This window comes from Pelmatolapia mariae, linkage group LG22, assembly GCF_036321145.2.
Source record: "Pelmatolapia mariae isolate MD_Pm_ZW linkage group LG22, Pm_UMD_F_2, whole genome shotgun sequence".
Taxonomy (NCBI): domain Eukaryota; kingdom Metazoa; phylum Chordata; class Actinopteri; order Cichliformes; family Cichlidae; genus Pelmatolapia; species Pelmatolapia mariae.
In genome coordinates, this window is record NC_086245.2 from 27,167,243 (window position 1) to 27,184,787 (window position 17,545).

General features: G+C 40.6%; 1 protein-coding gene across 3 annotated transcripts in view; it reads left to right on the forward strand.

Annotated features, from left to right (window-relative positions):
- ldlrap1a (low density lipoprotein receptor adaptor protein 1a) overlaps positions 1 to 17,545 on the forward strand; it is a 30,403-nt gene that overhangs the window by 6,347 nt on the left and 6,511 nt on the right. Inside the window, exons 2-10 of one of the 3 annotated variants that reach the window (XM_065471252.1) lie at positions 861 to 1,003; positions 1,520 to 1,632; positions 2,084 to 2,198; positions 4,720 to 4,792; positions 4,975 to 5,070; positions 6,540 to 6,670; positions 6,908 to 6,942; positions 7,266 to 7,297; positions 8,607 to 9,508. In XM_065471252.1, the coding sequence (XP_065327324.1) occupies positions 861 to 1,003; positions 1,520 to 1,632; positions 2,084 to 2,198; positions 4,720 to 4,792; positions 4,975 to 5,070; positions 6,540 to 6,670; positions 6,908 to 6,942; positions 7,266 to 7,297; positions 8,607 to 8,653 (785 nt within the window). In that variant the 3' untranslated portion in view covers positions 8,654 to 9,508. Of the gene's footprint in view, positions 1 to 860; positions 1,004 to 1,519; positions 1,633 to 2,083; positions 2,199 to 4,719; positions 4,793 to 4,974; positions 5,071 to 6,539; positions 6,671 to 6,907; positions 6,943 to 7,265; positions 7,298 to 8,606; positions 9,509 to 17,545 lie in introns of those variants that run through there. The other 2 variants (XM_065471251.1, XM_065471249.1) reach the window with 2 other exon arrangements.

The window sequence follows — 17,545 nt, forward strand, 5'->3', positions numbered from 1 at the left end:
TAACAGTGTACATGTGACAGAAAATAAGGAAAATCACTTTGAGACTAAGACTTTAAGATCTTAAGATCTCTTAGTCCAGGTTGACAATGTGTAGTCTGCATTCCAAATGTATGTGTGTGAACATGTACCAGCATGAGTGTTTGGTATGTACTACATCCCAGGGGAGGGAAATGCTAGGAGGGTGAAATTCTAGGTAATAATGGTGGATTGGGTTTTTTCTCCTTCCTTCACCTCCCCCCCCCCCCCCCCCCCCCCCCTTTTTTTTTTTTTTTTCTCTGATGAAAGTGCAAACAGTATTACAGGTTCAGGGTCAGCCAGCGCCACACAAAACCTGATAAGAAGTCACACAGAGGTAGAAGCTGTTCCTTCAGTAGTTACACTTTAAACAGTCTTTTTTGGCGAAATTTTAAAAAATGGAGACAGTAATGCACTTTGAGAACGACACATGATTCATGATCGCTGATGTTACCATGCTTTCCTCTTATCACAGCGTGTCACAGTGCATGTACAACTTGCTCCCAACTCTTCATGTTTTTTATTGTCGAGCCCTATAAGCTATTTGGAAGATGAAATATTTACTTTACGCTTCAGCACCTCTGACCTAGATACCCTGTTTTGCCTTTCCTCTTCAGCGAGGGAGCACATGAAGTGGCCCAACTTTAAGTTCAACACAGACTGTTTACATTTCTTCTGATTTGTGTTTTTCTCAAAGTCTTTGAATGTTGCACGAGCCTTATTTATTTTGGAACATGAACCCTGGGAAAAAGCAGATAAATATTTGATGTTTGCAACGCTTGATGTTTGACAAGAACGTCGTTACAGTTGATCAGAGTATCGGCCGCTCCCGCTCTTCTCCGCAGAGCTCCCAGAGAACTGGACAGACACGCGGGAGACCATCTTAGAGGGCATGACCTTTAACCTTCGACATCTCGGCATGACACTGGTGGACCAACCCAAAGGAGAGGAGCTGTCAGCAGCTGCTGTAAAGAGGATTGTTGCCACGGTCAGAGATCGCTCATTCACAGTTTACATTATCTCCACTTTTGACTGCTCTGCTTTGATTTCCTGCCAAAATCGACAACAGCAGTGTAAGAAAAAACAATCCAGTGGCTTTTAAGACTACCGCTTTATTTATTATCATTATTTTTTTCTTAAAATTGAACATCTAAAATTGTTAAGCTCTCTTAAATTTCACAAACATACTGACATTAAGGCTTTCATCATGTCCTCACCACCGTCTGCATGTTTATAAACTCTGGATCAAATTTAGTTTAAAGCTGCTCTCTGTATCTTACTGTGCCTGCTTCCGTACTTCCTTATACTAAATCCTGATAAATAGTAAATGCAGGGTTTTTTGAAAGTGTTTGGTGATTAATAATGTACAATGTTGTCTCTAGCGTTCCACCAGAAATAGACATTGTAGAAGAGCTGAGTAGTCCATGTAAGCAGTGTGCGAAGGTTTTGCATTTCGGTCATAAAACAATCATCAGTTTCCGCTGCGTTATTTTCCCCATGACAGGCTAAAGCCAGTGGGAAGAAACCTCAGAAGGTCACTCTTAAAGTTTCTCCTCAGGGAATTGTCCTACATGACAGCTCAACAAATAAACTCCTGGAAAACGTGTCCATATACAGGTATGTGTAGAACGACTGGTTTTGTAATTTTATTTCATTACTTAAGTAATTTGAAATTGATTCTCCCTGGTGGGTGTCATTGAAACCAAAAAGTCACATACGATTTTCAAATTAACGCCATGGGTGCATCTACTCAAAGTCTCAGACGAGTTCCAGTGTCAGTACCGTGACCTAAAGGTCCAGTATAGGGGTCTGTACTAGGAGGCTGAGGGGAAACACTGGCGGTTGCCAGTGTTAACTCATTTTTTTAAAATCAACATTGTATTAATCTTTGACAAAAACATACTAACACGGCAGGTCAATCCGTCTTCAACTGTTTTTTTTAGTCTTTCTGTGTAAATCTCGTTCTTGCTTCTTGAAAGTTTGAGCGTATTTGTGCTGTCAAAAAAAAAAAAGCGAAGAGTTGGATCTCTGTACGCTGTTTGTCTAACCTGTTGTCTCTGGTCTGCAGGATATCCTACTGCACGGTGGATAAACTACACGATAAAGTCTTTGCTTATATCGCACAAAACACCCTGAATGGAACCCTGGAGTGCAACGCCTACCTCTGCTCAAAGAGGAAAGTGGTGAGTTTAGAGCACGTACACTACCAGTCAAAAGTCTGGACACACCTTCTCATTTAATGGTTTTTCTTTATTTTCATGACTATTTACATTGTAGATTCTCACTGAAGGCATCAAAACTATGAATGAACACATATGGAATTATTTTGTAAACAAAGTGTGAACTCAAAACTTGTTTAATGTTTTAGATTCCTCAAAATAGCCCCCTTTGCTTTGATTACTGCTTTGCACACTCTTGGCATTCTCTCGATGAGCCTCATGAGGGAGTCACCTGAAATGGTTTTCCAACAGTCTTGAAGGATTTCCCAGACATGCTGAGCACTTGTTGGTCCTTTTGCCTTCACTCTGCGCTTCATCTCATCCCAAACCATCTCGATTGGGTTTAGGTCAGGTGACCGTGGAGGCAAGGCCATCTGGTGCAGCACTCCATCACTCTCCTTCTTGGTCAAATAGCCCTTACACAGCCTGGAGGTGTGTTTGGGGTCATTGTCCAGTTCGAAGATAAATGGTGGTCCAACTCAACACAAACCGGATGGGATGGCATGCTGTTGCAGGATGCTGTGGTAGCCATGCTGGTTCAATGTGCCTTCAATTTGGCAGCAACAAAGCACCCCCACACCATCACACCTCCTCCTCCATGCTTCATGGTGGGAACCATGCATGTAGAGACCATCCGTTCACCTTTTCTGCGTCGCACAAAGACACTGCAGGTGAAACCAAACATCTCAAATTTGGACTCATCAGACAAAAGCACAGATTTCCACTGGTTTGATGTCCACTCCTTGTGTTTCTTGGCCCAAACAAATCTCCTCTGCTTGTTGCTTTTCCTTAGTCGTGGTTTCTTAGCAGCTATTTGACCATAAAGGCCTGATCAGTCTTCTCTGAACAGTTGATGTAGAGATGTGTCTGCTGCTGGAACTTTGTGTGGCATTTATCTGGGCTCTAATCTGAGTGGCTGTTAACTTGTGATTTCTGAGGCTGGTGACTCGGATGAATTTGTTCTGGGCTGGGCGGTCCTCATGTGAACCAGTTTTAATCGTCGTGCTTGGTTGATGATTTTTGCGACTGTAGTTGGGGACACATTCAAAGTTTTAGCAATTTTCCAGACTGACTGACCTTCAGTGCTTAAAGTAATGATGGACCATCACTTCTCTTTACTTAGCTGATTGGTTCCCAACCCCATAAAGAAGGCAAGAAATTCCACAAATGAATCCTGACATGGCACACCTGTGAGGTGAAAACCATTTCAGGTGACTACATCATGAAGCTCACTGGGAGAAGGCCAAGGGTTTGCACCGTCAACAAAGCGAAGGGTGGCTGCTTCGAGGATTCTAAAATAAAAGACACGTTTAAAGTTATTTATTATTTTTTTCTTTGCTACATAATACCATATATGTTGCTTCATATATTTGATGTCTTCAGTTTGCATCTAAAATGTAGAAAGTAGTAAAAATTAACAAAAGACATTAAATGAGAAGGTGTGTCCAAACTTTTTAACTTTTCAGTTTAAATTCAAAGTTTCTCAATAACTCAAATATTTAGCATATCTTCCTCTGTGGCTGTGGGGGATCATCACCTTCCTGATGATCTAATGACCCACATTCAGCCATCATTCGTCCTGTAACTGGCTCTCTCGAGTGTCTTGCTGTCACCATAGCTCTTCCTCCACTTCACCCTTCATCCCGAAGAGGAAATCCTAGAAGTTAAGCTCCTGTCGTCTTCCTGTCTTTTCTTTGGTGTTGAAAACAGAAGGGCACTTTTCCTCTCATCTTACTTGCTTCCTCACTCCGCTCTTTTTTTCTCCCAGGATAACATGAGAATACTCTGCTTCCTTAATGTGTGCTCCTCTATCTATCAGTGGGGTTCTGAAGAGATTTGGGATGACTTCTCTGTGTCCTCTACTCAATGAGAGGAGTGCTTCAGGGCTCATAGTTCAAAATAATACCTTTTTTTTTTTTTTTTTTTTTAATGACATGACAATGGCATAAAGTTGGAAAAAAACTGCTGGTCTTAAACTAAAAAAGATAATAATAATAAAGAGAAGTATATGAGGACCGCTTTAAAAAACCAACTAAAGCAGGGAAATTAAAGTGAAAGCGAGCTTATGAGTTGCAGTTAGGTTAATGATGTGCTGGACAAAGACACATTTTTGTAGTTTTTCCTCTGTACATTGTTTGATTTTCAAAAGAAATAATCAAAATATGATTGAAGTAAAGTGTGATTGAAGTGCAGACTGTCACCTTTTCAGGGGTTTAATAAAAGTTTCCATTAACGGCTCAGCAGTTGCAGCCATTTTTATTCAGTCCCCCATTTCCAGAGGCTTAAAAGTAATTGGACAGTTGATTGTCATGCAGTTAAACCCCTTGAATTTAAGCTGAAAGTCTGCAATTCAATCAAATAATAATTAATTATTTGACTTAAAGCCCCAAAGTGACCTTTTTTTATGTGACAGTGACAACAGACTGTGGACAGAGATCAAGAGCTATCCTTTTTTGTACTCACATCGTTTTCTCCTGTCCTCCAGGCTCAGGCTGTGGCGTTAACAGTAGCCCAGGCCTTCACAGTAGCTTTCGAGCTCTGGCAGGTGGCCAAAGAAGGTAGGCATCACACACTTCTCCGTTCAAGTCCTGGAAATGACACGCATATAGGCACCGTCTGTGGAGGGGTTGTTTTATCAGGAGACTGTCTGTGTTTGTCCTTGTTTCACCAAATATGTTGATAGGTGCTGTAAACAGGTCCTGACCTGCTTGTGTTGTGTTTCCTCTTATCTCTTTTTTAGAGAAAGGGAAGAGAGCGAAGTCTGGGTCCGCTGGAGAGGCTAGCAGCAGTTCTCATTCAGAGAGATCGAACAGCTTTGGGAGTTTGAAAGGGACAGGTAAAAAAAACAAGATGTAAAGCATAAAGGAACTGTAGCCACATGAGGTCATTTGTGTTATGTAGTCATTCACAAATGGTGTCAAAAACCAAAAAGGAACTTGGCAAAGTTGTTTTCTTTATCTTTTTTGGCTGCAAAATGAACGAATAAAATTTCATCTAGTAATTTATATTTATTACTGATGCTCATGTGGGAAACAGAATTCAGGCAGTGTCTGTGAAGGTTCTCAGTCATCCAGGTCATCGTAGTCAAAGAAGTTAGCAAAGAAAAGCGACTGGACTTCTTTAAGTTGCTTGAAGACGTTTCACCTCTCATCCGAGAAGCTTCTTCAGTTCTAAGGTCAAATGGCCGAGAGTCCCAGATTTAAACCCAGTGGGAGTATCCCCCCAAAGAGGGACAAAGGCCCCCCGCGTGATCCTCTAATCACAATTCAGGCAGTATTAAAACTTTAGACCCTCCTACTGTTCGTGCACAGAGGTCTGAGGGATCTACTATTTTCTGAAGCTTGATTGGCAGTAGGTGATTTCATACTTGTTGATCTCTAAGGTGAGAGCAGGGTAGGTTTGCAGCACAAGTTACCATAGCGATGTCCATGTAACCCAGTTTCCTAGATAAGACAAAATTCTTTGTAGCACAGGCCTCTGGTCGTTTTTTATAATCTCACTGACATGTGGTGCTCATCATTTTATCCAGTGTGTAAAATTCTTACATTTCCCACAGAATTTCATTGTGGGTGTTAAAGAAACAACCTCTATGCTCACAACAAACGTTACAAGGGGCTTTGGCCCCGTGTTTGTACTTTCAGGCAGCACGTACAGGTGAGTGGTCCAGTTTGTGAGCAGAAGCCATGTTGTGTGTCCGAAAGTTTTCAGCTTTAGTTCTACGTACTGTTCACAGAACGTGATCAGCTGGGAAATAAAACTCCATGGCACATCTGCCTTTTTTGTTTTTCACAGTAGAGGGTATGTGGTGCTTTAGGCTTTTATTCATCAGCCCTCACTGGTTAAAATAATTATTTTACGCCTGTAGTCCCATGGTCAAAGAGTTATATTCCCACAGACACACAGGCTTAATAGACGTCTGGCCTCTCTGTTCCTGTCAGAATGTAATTCTTGCTTTTGAAACTGGAGGTTTGTGACGTTGGCATTTAGCCTTTCACAGATATTACACGGCTCAATGCAGCACAGTTTGTGAAACAATTTATTGTAACCAATGTCAACTGAAATCTAACTAACTGTGAAACCAACTTATTCATGGCTATAGACATAAAAGGACATGGAAAACCTTTGCATGTTTTAACATTATATTGCCACAGAGAGGCAGAAACAGACATGGCACGATGATCTGGCCCATCATCATTTTTAACTGCCCCGTCTGTCACTTCATCCTGGTGTGGAGGCTGCACTGTGTCTTGCTCTGATCTGTTATTATAACACCAATCAGTTGTCATTCCATCTCTTTACTATTAGATGTGGCTACAGATATGTTGTTGGACTTGGAGAAGAGTGTGAATGTGGCAGTGGAGACCAATGGAAACATCGGAGAGGATCAGCTGGATAACCACAGACAGACCTCTGAGTCCAACAACAATCCTGCCTGGGTAAGTCCGTCCTCTCGCTTTGTGTCTGTGTTGACTGTGAATCACTTACAAATGACCGTTCTTTCATACTCGGATGTTGACCATCCTCAGTTTGAGAGCTGGATTTTTCCCGACTCAGTTTGGATCTCCAGCTTTTGGAAAAATTTGCTTTAAATTTCCCTTGTTTGTGCCAGCACCACACACATATTACATGCTTTTCCCTGAGTTAATGTTAAGGACTGATTGCTTTTCTTGCAGGAAATAGAAGATGGTTTGGATGAAGCCTTCTCCAGGTGAGATATTTGATTCTAAATTCTTAAAATAATCTGAAATTAATCCTAGGTGATTTTCTTTGATCCTTGTTCCCAATAAAACATCCCCAAAAACACAAAATCTGCCTCTACCTCTGTACTGTAGTTCCTACTTGCACTGCTTGGCTCTATGTCGCCACTTACTGGTGATTTCAGTGTACTGTAGACCACAAACCCTCCGTTCTCTGACAATATAAAAATATAAATGAAGGGATAATCTCAGTAGAGGCTTGACAGTTGGTGAGAAATGATTTCATAGCTGAACTTTAAACTTTCCTCAATCTGCTGTGTGTTTGTGTCTCCAGCTGTGCTCTGGATAGCTATGGTTCATTTCCAGGTAAAGTTGAGCAATTGTTATCACAAGCCTCACATAGAGTGGTAGTCCCAGTTACTAACCTGACATCAGTCCATTTCATTCAATCACCTCCAAACCCGAAAACCCAGATTACAGGTCAGAGACGTGAGTCGCCCGGGGTAACACGACCTCCTCCGTCATTTACTTCCTCTCAGATGCCTTTGTTGTCGATGGATTTTGTGTTTGATTCAATGTATTGAATTTCAGTCAAAATGAAAAAATGTTATTATCTCAACCCATTTCATCATCACCACAAACATGACTATGTCTGTCTGATAACCCTCCTCTGTGATGTGTAGTGTGTGTTCTGGCTGAAGCGGTGGGGATGGTGCGACTCCACTCCACACAGCGGGGCTTTTGTCGAGCAGTTCCCGTGTCTGAAAGTGGAGCAGTGGGTCACTTGAACTCATTTACGGATCAACACCGTTTATCCCGCAGTTCAAATGAAGTGAATGTCTTGAAGTAATCCAACTGACCTCTACCCAGACTCTGCAGACATTGTTATCCCAGAAAGAAAGGGATGTTTCAGCCAAATCAGAGCAGGCTGAGGGTGTAGTTACATAAACGAGTCTGAGACGCTGAGCTGCAGTGAATTAAAATCAGCAGAAAACTGAATGCTGGGAGTCGAAACAGCTCTGCTTGCTATTAAGCCCTGAGGGTCGAAAGGATAAGAGTAGGAAACAGAATGACTGCTAGTTCTCATCATACTGCCCGTTACTGTTTACATGAGCTGCTGATGACTTCTTGTTTCTTCTATTTTATTTGACTTCATTCTGATGGAAGTTGAAGGGAATTTCCCTCTTTTTCTGCCTCAATATGGAAATATCAGAGTTTAATTTTAATCCCAGCTCTGTTCAATCTAATTCCAGTTTCCAGGCAGAGGTTTTGTTTTTGCTTGGTTGAGACCATATTCAGTGCAACTCTGTCAACAATCAGGGCTGTGCTGAACTCATTGGTCCCATTTTAAAGAGACCAAAAGCAGTGATGAATTGAGCTGTGTTTCCAAATGTTTTAGTGGATTTGTTCAGGATTATTTTGTCTTTTGTAATCTCTGCCAAAAATCACACCGCAAAGCTGTTTTAGGACATTATTTAGCTGCTGTTTTTTTTTTTTTTATTAAATCTTTATTTGTGATTTAAATTGTAGAGTATTAAGAAACAGACCTGTACATTACTGGTTTTGGTCTTTTCATGGGATTGGTTCACACCAAAGTAGAATAACTTCTGCTTGCTTGCATTCTTTTAAAAGGGAGCTGTTGTTGACCGTTGACGGTTGTTTCTCTTTCCCTCAGACTGGCAGTGTCACGTACTAACCCCCAGGTCCTGGACATTGGGGTGACCCCCCAAGATTGGCTCATTGAACCAGACTGGGATGGCACCAATGGAAACACTCCCAACAATGTCAGCCCATTTGAGGATGACTTCTTGGGCTTCTGACCACTGCTGCACTGCTGTGAGAGAGTCAACGACTAAGGGGGTGTGTGTGTCTTCCTATGAATTAACCAGATATCAGTGTGTATTTAAGATGAGTTTACTGTACATCTGCAAGGGAATGAAGTGTTGTGAGCTCTGAGATGAAGTTTGCCCTCTCCACCTTGTTGTACTCTTCACATGAGCAGTTCTTCCTCTTTCTTTGTGGAAACGGCACAGGCCGCTGCACCTGTGCACCAAAGCAATAACAGCCTTTAATGTTACCCCATCTCCTCCCATATTACACTGCACAGCGTTACTACTAACTTATGTTCTTCTGTCAGCACTTGTTCTCCTTTGTTTACTTGGTTTTCTTGTTTCTCTAGTTTTTGGCATCCTAATCAGTGTTTTTTTTGTTGTTGTATGTGTTTAGTTCTAATTTATAGTTGAATAATTATTTTTTTTATGAATGAAGTAAGTATATATTCTGACTGATATACAGACAGTAACACCGGGCCTTAATAACAGCAGGACAATCAGCTATTCTCTAAGTGAAATCTGCTTTGGTTGCAAAAAATTACAGTTGTTTAATGTTTATAATCTTGTTGCACTTGTATTTATATGAAATCTCCCAGCGACTCACTTACAACACGCTATAAGCTTTGCTGTTTCAGTGCAGCAGTGTAACAGTGCTGAATGAAGCCCAGGTATGTTCACAGTCTATTGTGGCCATTTCATTTTGCTGGAAATATTCCAGTGTTGTATAGAAATAAAATATAATCATGAATATATCATTTTTATAGCCGTGTTTTGGTCTGTATTCGTCTAAGTTTAAGATTACACTAGTTAGAATCATTTGTAAAAATGTAGAAGAAGAAATGGAAAACCTATATGATATCGATATAGATATCTTTATTTATTTAGTTAGTTATTTTTTACCAGAACACGTGAGAAAGACATGAATTTGACTTTGAAAGATTTCCACATTGAACATTTCCATATTGTTATTGCTGCGCTTCACAGGTTAGACTCCTTATTTTTCTCATGCTGGTTCAGCTCCTCAGCTTAGACACCTTTGGATAGTCCTTTCCCCTTTTTAAGCCCACTGTCTTTCCATTGGCTACTCATCATAAACAAGAGGTTTGAAGAGAAGGTGGGTGGGGCTTCTGTGGTCAAATGCAGACATGACCATATAAGGAATATCTGCTCTCATTTGAGGAGCTGTCTGAACCTTTTTGTGTTGACTGTCACGTCTATTTGATCCATAGCCATTTAAACAAAAGATGTGTGTTTTGTTGTATTAACTAGTTACTGTGGAAAGTAAAAATCAAAGTGATTTAGTGGTCATCAAAAGTTTTTTAGAATTTGCATACTGACGATGAGTCATCACATACATTTTGACACACTGCTCTCCCCTACATAAGCTGCCTTTACAGGTTAAAAGTATCTGTACTAGTATTGGTATCAGCAATGCTTGCTCTGTATTTACTTGGTATTGGATTGATACTAAAATCTGGACACACAGCCATAGTGAAGCCTTTGGAACAGCTACAGAATCATACTATAAGGAAGGACCTCTTGAATGAAAGTGTGAGTCAATACACGGGCAGCAGGGGGCAGCCCTGTCAAATGAAATCAATCCCACGCAGTACACTTGAGATGACTGCTCTTTGAATTCTTAGCAGCATCTAATGCTGGTCACATCTTCAGCTCTGGACCAAGACAATCATTTGTGCTCTCCACTGCCACACAATGATGTCTAATTCTGTTTAATAAGCCCGCCCTGTTGTCCTCGATTCAAAGTGACAGCGTAGGTCAATAAATGCAACTTTATGAGCTCTGAGAGGGCTTGTCATAAAGAGGAAAGGATGCTTTGTGTCAGATTGATCTATAAACCACAAGCAAGAGGACATGATATCTGGGAGAGAGGACACCGGGACCTGTCTGGCTGCCCCATCACACACACACGTTCCTTGCCACGTTCTGTATTCGACCCATGTGTGAAGAGGACTCTGGAGGGCTGAAAGTCACGCGGTCTCCCCCCCTTTCTCTCTCTAACAGGCTGTGGCTCAGTGAAGCAGGGGCTTTTTTACAATTCGTCCCGACAAGCTTACTTAACCACCTGCATTATTTAACAGTCTTTCCTCAAAGGGAGCTCCAGCTCGTCTCCGCTCTCTGTAAGTTTGATGAAAGCGTGCACAGTGGAAAAAGAGAGAAAGGAGAAAAAAAAGCCAGGCAAAAGTCGCCTCTCCCTCAAAAAAAAAAAGAAAAAAAAAGGGACAGATACTGTAAGCACGAACACTTAAAAGGCAATAACAGCTAAAGATTCAGCGAGCCTTTGGGCATCAAGGTCAAGCGACAGCAGGTGGATAAAAACTGGTATATGACATATATTTAGAGAAAACTCAGCGGACAGTGAGATGGGAAGATTTAACTTTTTGTGTTGGAATTTAAATATAAATAAATAAATATCTATATATATATATATATATATATATATATACATATTTATTTATTTATTACATTTTCTGAAGAATACTACACCAGGGAAAACCTTCTAAAAGGAAGTACTTATCTAAAATTCTTACCTTACCTGTTTTTCTTTCATTGCTCTGCTTTTAAGGTTTCTGGTATAAACCTCAGTCCATTCCTTAAGGGGGAAAAAACAGAACAAATTGCCTGCAAAAAGGTACTTCTTCTCCTCTAAGGTAGAGAGGAAGATAATATATATAAGCACTTTTTGTTTTGTTTTGCCTAGAGTGAGATGAAAAGTTTGATATCATATCTTCTAGGTGTGAAGCTACACCAAGTTGGGTATTTTAGCATGCTGAGCTTTAAAAATGAGCTACACAGCTGTAGACTAACTGAACATGAGGACAGAGGAGCTTGTTGGAGGGTTTTTCTGACTGTCCTCTCCCAAAACAAACCAGCAGTGAATATTACATGAATAATAATTCTTTAACCTTGTACTGATTTTACCTCTGTTGCTCTAGAGGTTAAACTTGCTGATTGTTAGAAACAAATGGTTTTATTCACACGGGCAAGCCTCATTCATATCTGTTAATAGCTAAATACAGTTAAATCCATATGTTTTTGAACAACAATGCCTGCACACCACCACAGTGGATTTTAACTTAAACGGTCAATGTGTGATTCAAATTTTGAAAAATGTAAAAAGTAAACAGACAGACTATAAGGGGTGCCATTTGTAAACTGAAACATGCTGAAATTAACAGCAACATTTTTCCACATTTAGCTCAAAACCCTACAAAAACATGTTTTTTGTTTTTTGAGTCATTTTTTTACAACATTTAGTAAAATATTTGTAACTTTTTATATTTAAAACACAATTTTAAATGGTAAATCTAAATGTTAAATATTAAATCTAAATAAATTAGCTAACGTGCAAATTTATTGTACGGAGCAACAGAAATACCAAAATAAAAGCTTTACGAAAACCTCCGGTGCTAAAGTGTGCCGGTAGTGGTCAGGTTGTTTCTGCTCTCCCCTGATGGTCACTTCTCACCGCCATCAGCTGCTTCACTTCTTGCCTACCAGCATGTCCAGAGAGACCTCCACTAAAGTTCTATTTTGACTTAGAAAATAGCAATGAATGAAATTCTTGTTGCACACTAAACATCATATCCCAGGTAAACTTGCTTAGCTGAGGTCTCTTTATCATCTCATAGCTGTAGGTGTCTAAAGTCATTAAAGCCTAAAATGGTTGTGTTCACAAGATTAAAGATAGTGGACAGGATAAAATCACCATTCAAATCTAATAAAAACAGATCATAAAATGTGCAAACTTTCAAACAAAATAAGGTTTTTAAAAAAGCTGCAATCGTCCAAAAAGATTTCTATTCGGGATTGTTTGAGCACCATGTCTCCCTGTTACCCTAACCCCAGCTTCATACCGAGCATGCACCGAGCACCATTGATCTCGTCCTCTCATTCTCTGAAAGGAAAATACTCTTAATTGCTTTCTAACTGTCATGCTGCTCGCTGTGGCCTTTTCCCTTTTTCAATCACACACACTGATGGAAACATGCAAGTGCAAACATGCTGCAAGAGGGACTAGACTGGACGATGGTCATAAGCATGTTGAATACAAGTTTCTGGCTTATACTCAACAGTAAAATCTCGCGGGTAAACAGACTTTGCAGCGGTCAACGAGGGTATACGGTGGTTATGTCATACGCACGCACACAAATAACTTCACCGAGTGTGTGCTCAGTGTAATTGAATAGCTGAGACAAGCACTGCAGTAAAGCTGGCAAAGCATCGAATAAACATTTACACAAACTAATCCATAGCTTTGGAGAAAATTAATCTACAGTGGCTGCAATTGATTCGGATTTTAATTCGCATATCTGGTAAATTTCATCCATGAGGGGACCTGCTTTCTGTAGTCCACGGGTTAGAAACGGATTTGAATTTCACGTCCTTTTTCCCTCTGTCAGTCGACTTCAGTGGCTGCAAAGGGAAGCAGCAGTGAGAGGGTGGGGGTGGTGGTCAGTTTAAAGTGCCACAGATGAAGAATGAATGTGTGTCTCTCTTCGCGTCCTTGTCTTCATCTTTGACATCTGTGGCACATCAGACAGACACCATCCAAGCTTCAGCCATCCAAGTCAGGCACCGAGCGCATCATTAGGCTCCATCAGCCTCCTCTGACAATCTTTGCAGTCGTCATCTGCCATCGCTGTTTACCCCATTCATTATAAAGCAAATATCGCCGTTTTATTTGACACAGCAACCATTAGCAGCCGTGTGTGTGTGTGTGTGTGTGAACACCTGCGGTCGTGTGCAACTCTCTGGAGCCTCAGTCTAATTTATGTTTCGAGTTCCGCATGATGCCCTGGATAGTTGGGAGTGAGTGTGTGTGTGTGTGTGTGCAAGTGTGTGAGTGTTCCTGGGTTGTTATATTGATGCATGGCGACTGAAGATCCAGCCCAGTAAACCAGCCTTGAGTTTGAAGGCCTGGGCCACATCCATTGCAATCTAACCTTGTCACACCCCATATGCTGGAGGCCAACTTTGGCCACCCACACCCTTCATTAGCATTCAGAGCGATAACATCTGCTTTTCCAAAAGCTCTGATATATTGGGCCGATACGGATCTTTCATTAAGATCACATCAAGGCTGGAATGAAGCGTCACCTGCCTGCTGTTTAATGGATATGATACAGTTTGATCATTAAGATACTGATTATTTTAACTCAGGGTTCATTCGTGGAACTCTTCACGCGTCTTAAGGAAATAAAGTAGTGTGTTGGGTGAAGCTCTCTACAGTTTAAAGTGGACCAATATCATTCTTATTTATTGTATTGCCTGGCCTCAGTGCAGCCTCCTTCTGAAACAAGCTCTTTTAGTATGTTCCCTCTCAGGCTAGACACCCTTTCAAACAACTTTTGTCTGATTGGCTGCCCCTCATAACCAACAGGTTTTAAATCAGAGCGACTAAATAGAGATGTCTACTCTCACTGACAGAATTTAGAGTAAAACAGTAAAACATATTAATTAAAAAAAAATAGTTTAAAGCCTTTTAAAAATAGCTAAAGCTATCAAGCCATTGTGCAGAAACAATCACCTTGACTTTATGTCCCAAAAAAATCAGAGCATTGTTACGTCTGGAGGCGTCTCATAGTAACGAGAAAGGTACCCTTCGGCGTCCTTATGAGATGCTCTGAAACCTAACCCTCTCAATTGAATCCAATAGAATGCCACTCGTGGCAGTAACACACGCTCCAGCCGTCCATTCCAGCCCTAACCCTAACCTTAACCATAACCTTAAGCCTATCAGACAGTGTTTTCCAAAGTGATTCACGATCCGAATGTAAAACACATTTACACGTATAAACGGCTCTCATGCCTCCGAAGGCGTAACATACCGACCATTTGTCACATAGCATTGGTATGTGTTGGGATGAGAACCTGTTGAAAAAAATCTGTGTATGATGTTGCTGAGAAATCAGCTCAAACTGAACAGGGCCAGGCTGTATTTTGATGTAATACCACCAAAATACAAGATGGTGCAATGAGCCACTTCAAGTTAAATGATGATCCTGGCAAAGCAGCTTGAGGTAACGGGTGGAAACCTAAAAGAAGTATGAAATGTTAAATCCAGTATGCATCTCACTACATCGCTGGCAAAATGCTGCCCCGTAAGGGTGAAAGCTTAAATTTATGGACTGGTTATTTTAAAAAACACAACCAAAAAACAGTACCTTTTCAAGCATTTGTTAATCTTTCCCTCTCTGAGTGCAAAAAAGCTGCTGGGTAATAATATATTTCAACATCTTTACATTGACGTATTTTTTTATTTATTTTATACACTTAATGAGATTAACTTAGACTAATTTGGTACAAACCTGGGGCCAGGCACAGTGGATACTGGGGATTATTTCACTCTGCTGTCAAGGATGGAGCTCAGGATAGAAGACTGTCACATCTACTTTTTGACTTAGTCACAAAGTAAATCACAGTGCATCCAACAGCTTCTTCTCTCACAGAGGAGGAAACAAGCTTTGAACTTCGGAGGCAAAAAAAGAAGCTTGTTTAAATTTAAATATGTTAAATCCAGACATTTATTATTAACTATGTCATATTCTGCTTTTCAGCCTTACTGCGAAAAGTGTCAGCAGCTTACAAGCCATGACGTCTCGGTATTGATGGCTCCACTTTTCTAGTGCTGGTGATGACTAGTGTTAGGCTTGGTCAATACCTTTTTCTTCTTCATAGCATGAATACAAGCAAGTAAAAGTCCCTATTTAGCTTGAGAAAGCGACAGGGCTTCTTACTGAATAGAGTGCCCTTTTTAAACTGAATTACATCAGAATTTTGACATCTCAAAATGCTAAAAATGAAATATATATATATATATATATATATATATATATATATAACTTTAATAGTTTTCCTTAATTTGTGTCATGGAATGCATGGTTTCCATGGCATCCAAAACAACCAAGTCTGACTGTGAGCACAGAAGCCCCACCCACCTGCTCTTTAAACCTTTTGTTTGCAAGAGCAGCCAGTCACAAGAAAGTTGGCCTGGGAGAAAGTACTGTTACTAAAGTGCTTTGTTTCAGACAGAGGTCGGGCTGAGGCCCAGTCCCAGGTCAATAGGGATTATTTTGAACTGTGTGATTCATGCTAAGCTACTGTAGTAGATCCAAGAATAAAATAAGGGCACTCAAAAATAGCTACATGACCAGTGGGATGCTTGTTTCATTCCTTTTACTTCCCAAATATCCATATTCCACTACTGCACTGGTTCTGTCAAAATGTCTTCCTGTCTAAACGGAGTTCTCCCCACTTTCACCAAGAACTCTATACTGTAAGGTAAAGGCCCTACAATATTAAAGGGTCTCAAGATGATTGTTATTGTGGACTGGAGGTATATACAGTGATAAATAAAATAAATAAAAGTGAACTGATCATGTGAGTGAATCAACAGCTGTAAATAGTTACCATTTTTGCTTGATAAATGACAAAGTATAAATGTATAATTATTACAGATGTACAGCAAGTGCAGCAAACAAGATGACACATACATGGTGCTTTGAAAATATTTTATTTCTTTTCCGTGTTGATACATAATTAGACATTTATATTTTCATAGAAATAGTATATTTATATATATATATATATCTATACCATGGGTGTGAACAATAGCAGAGTCATGCTAGCCCTCATGAACAGGTTTTATCCCATTAACATCAAAATGGTTCAACAGACATGGTGTACATAAAACACAGACTCACATTATTCTGCTGTAAATCCATGCTTCTTGGTTATTTGCTTTGACATAATGAACAATATATGCCATAAGTAAACGGCCCTATTCTTCTCTACACTATGTAGGGCCTTATTCAAGGTTCTCAGTATTCAGTCATCCAGTCTACAGTACAGGCAAACAAGTGGGAATTGGCTCTTTTTTAGCCATGCCATAGGCTTCGGTTTGAAGATGAACAGGAGTTGGATTTAAGGCTGGGGTTACTGAGAAGCTCACGGATATTCATCATGTCACAATGACTTAAATTACATAGTTATATCTGGGTTTATGACGTACAAAGGAGAGAGGCTGCGAGTGTGCATGAGCACTTAAAAGTCCTCTGCTGCAAGTAGAGCTGCTTTCAGGACACCTATGGACACAAAGTGGAGTAAGAACTGGTGAGTGGATCGGATGCTGTTTGGCCAATGTGATAAGTTGTCAGATTTTCTGTGGTGCAAATGTTTGGTTTTTTTTTTTTTGGTTTTTTTTTACAATTTCACTAGAGCAGTTTCTGTCCATGATGACACATTCAAATCCCAATTGAGACTCTTGTCACGCCGCAAACAAAAGACACCCCTGTTAAGATTCAAACATGTCGCCGTGACTGAAATCGGAGGTTCGATTCAGCGAACCCCACCGGGTATAATGATCTTTCCTGCCCATCTGCGTCTGTCACTCATGAGCCTATTCCCTCTGATTCTCTGACTCATCCTCCCCTCTGTGCGTGTGCCTCACTCGGTCTCTGTCTTTGGGTCTCTCTCCCAGTCTCGAGCTTCATATTTGCACATGCCTCATTGGACGTTCACCTTGAGCAGCTGTTCAGTGGCTTCCTGCAGCCTCAGATAGACAGAGACTGAGCTGTTTGGGACAGGCCTACCTTCTGCTGCTTCTCTCCCCATGTGTCAGTTTGGACTGCAGCCAGTTGGAGAATAGACGTGGTGGATGAGTGAGTGTGCGTCTATGTGTGCTTGGATTCGACCGCTATGAAAATGACCACTTCAGCTTCGGTAGCTGCACAGTCACTAAGTATATTTGTACTTTTATCAC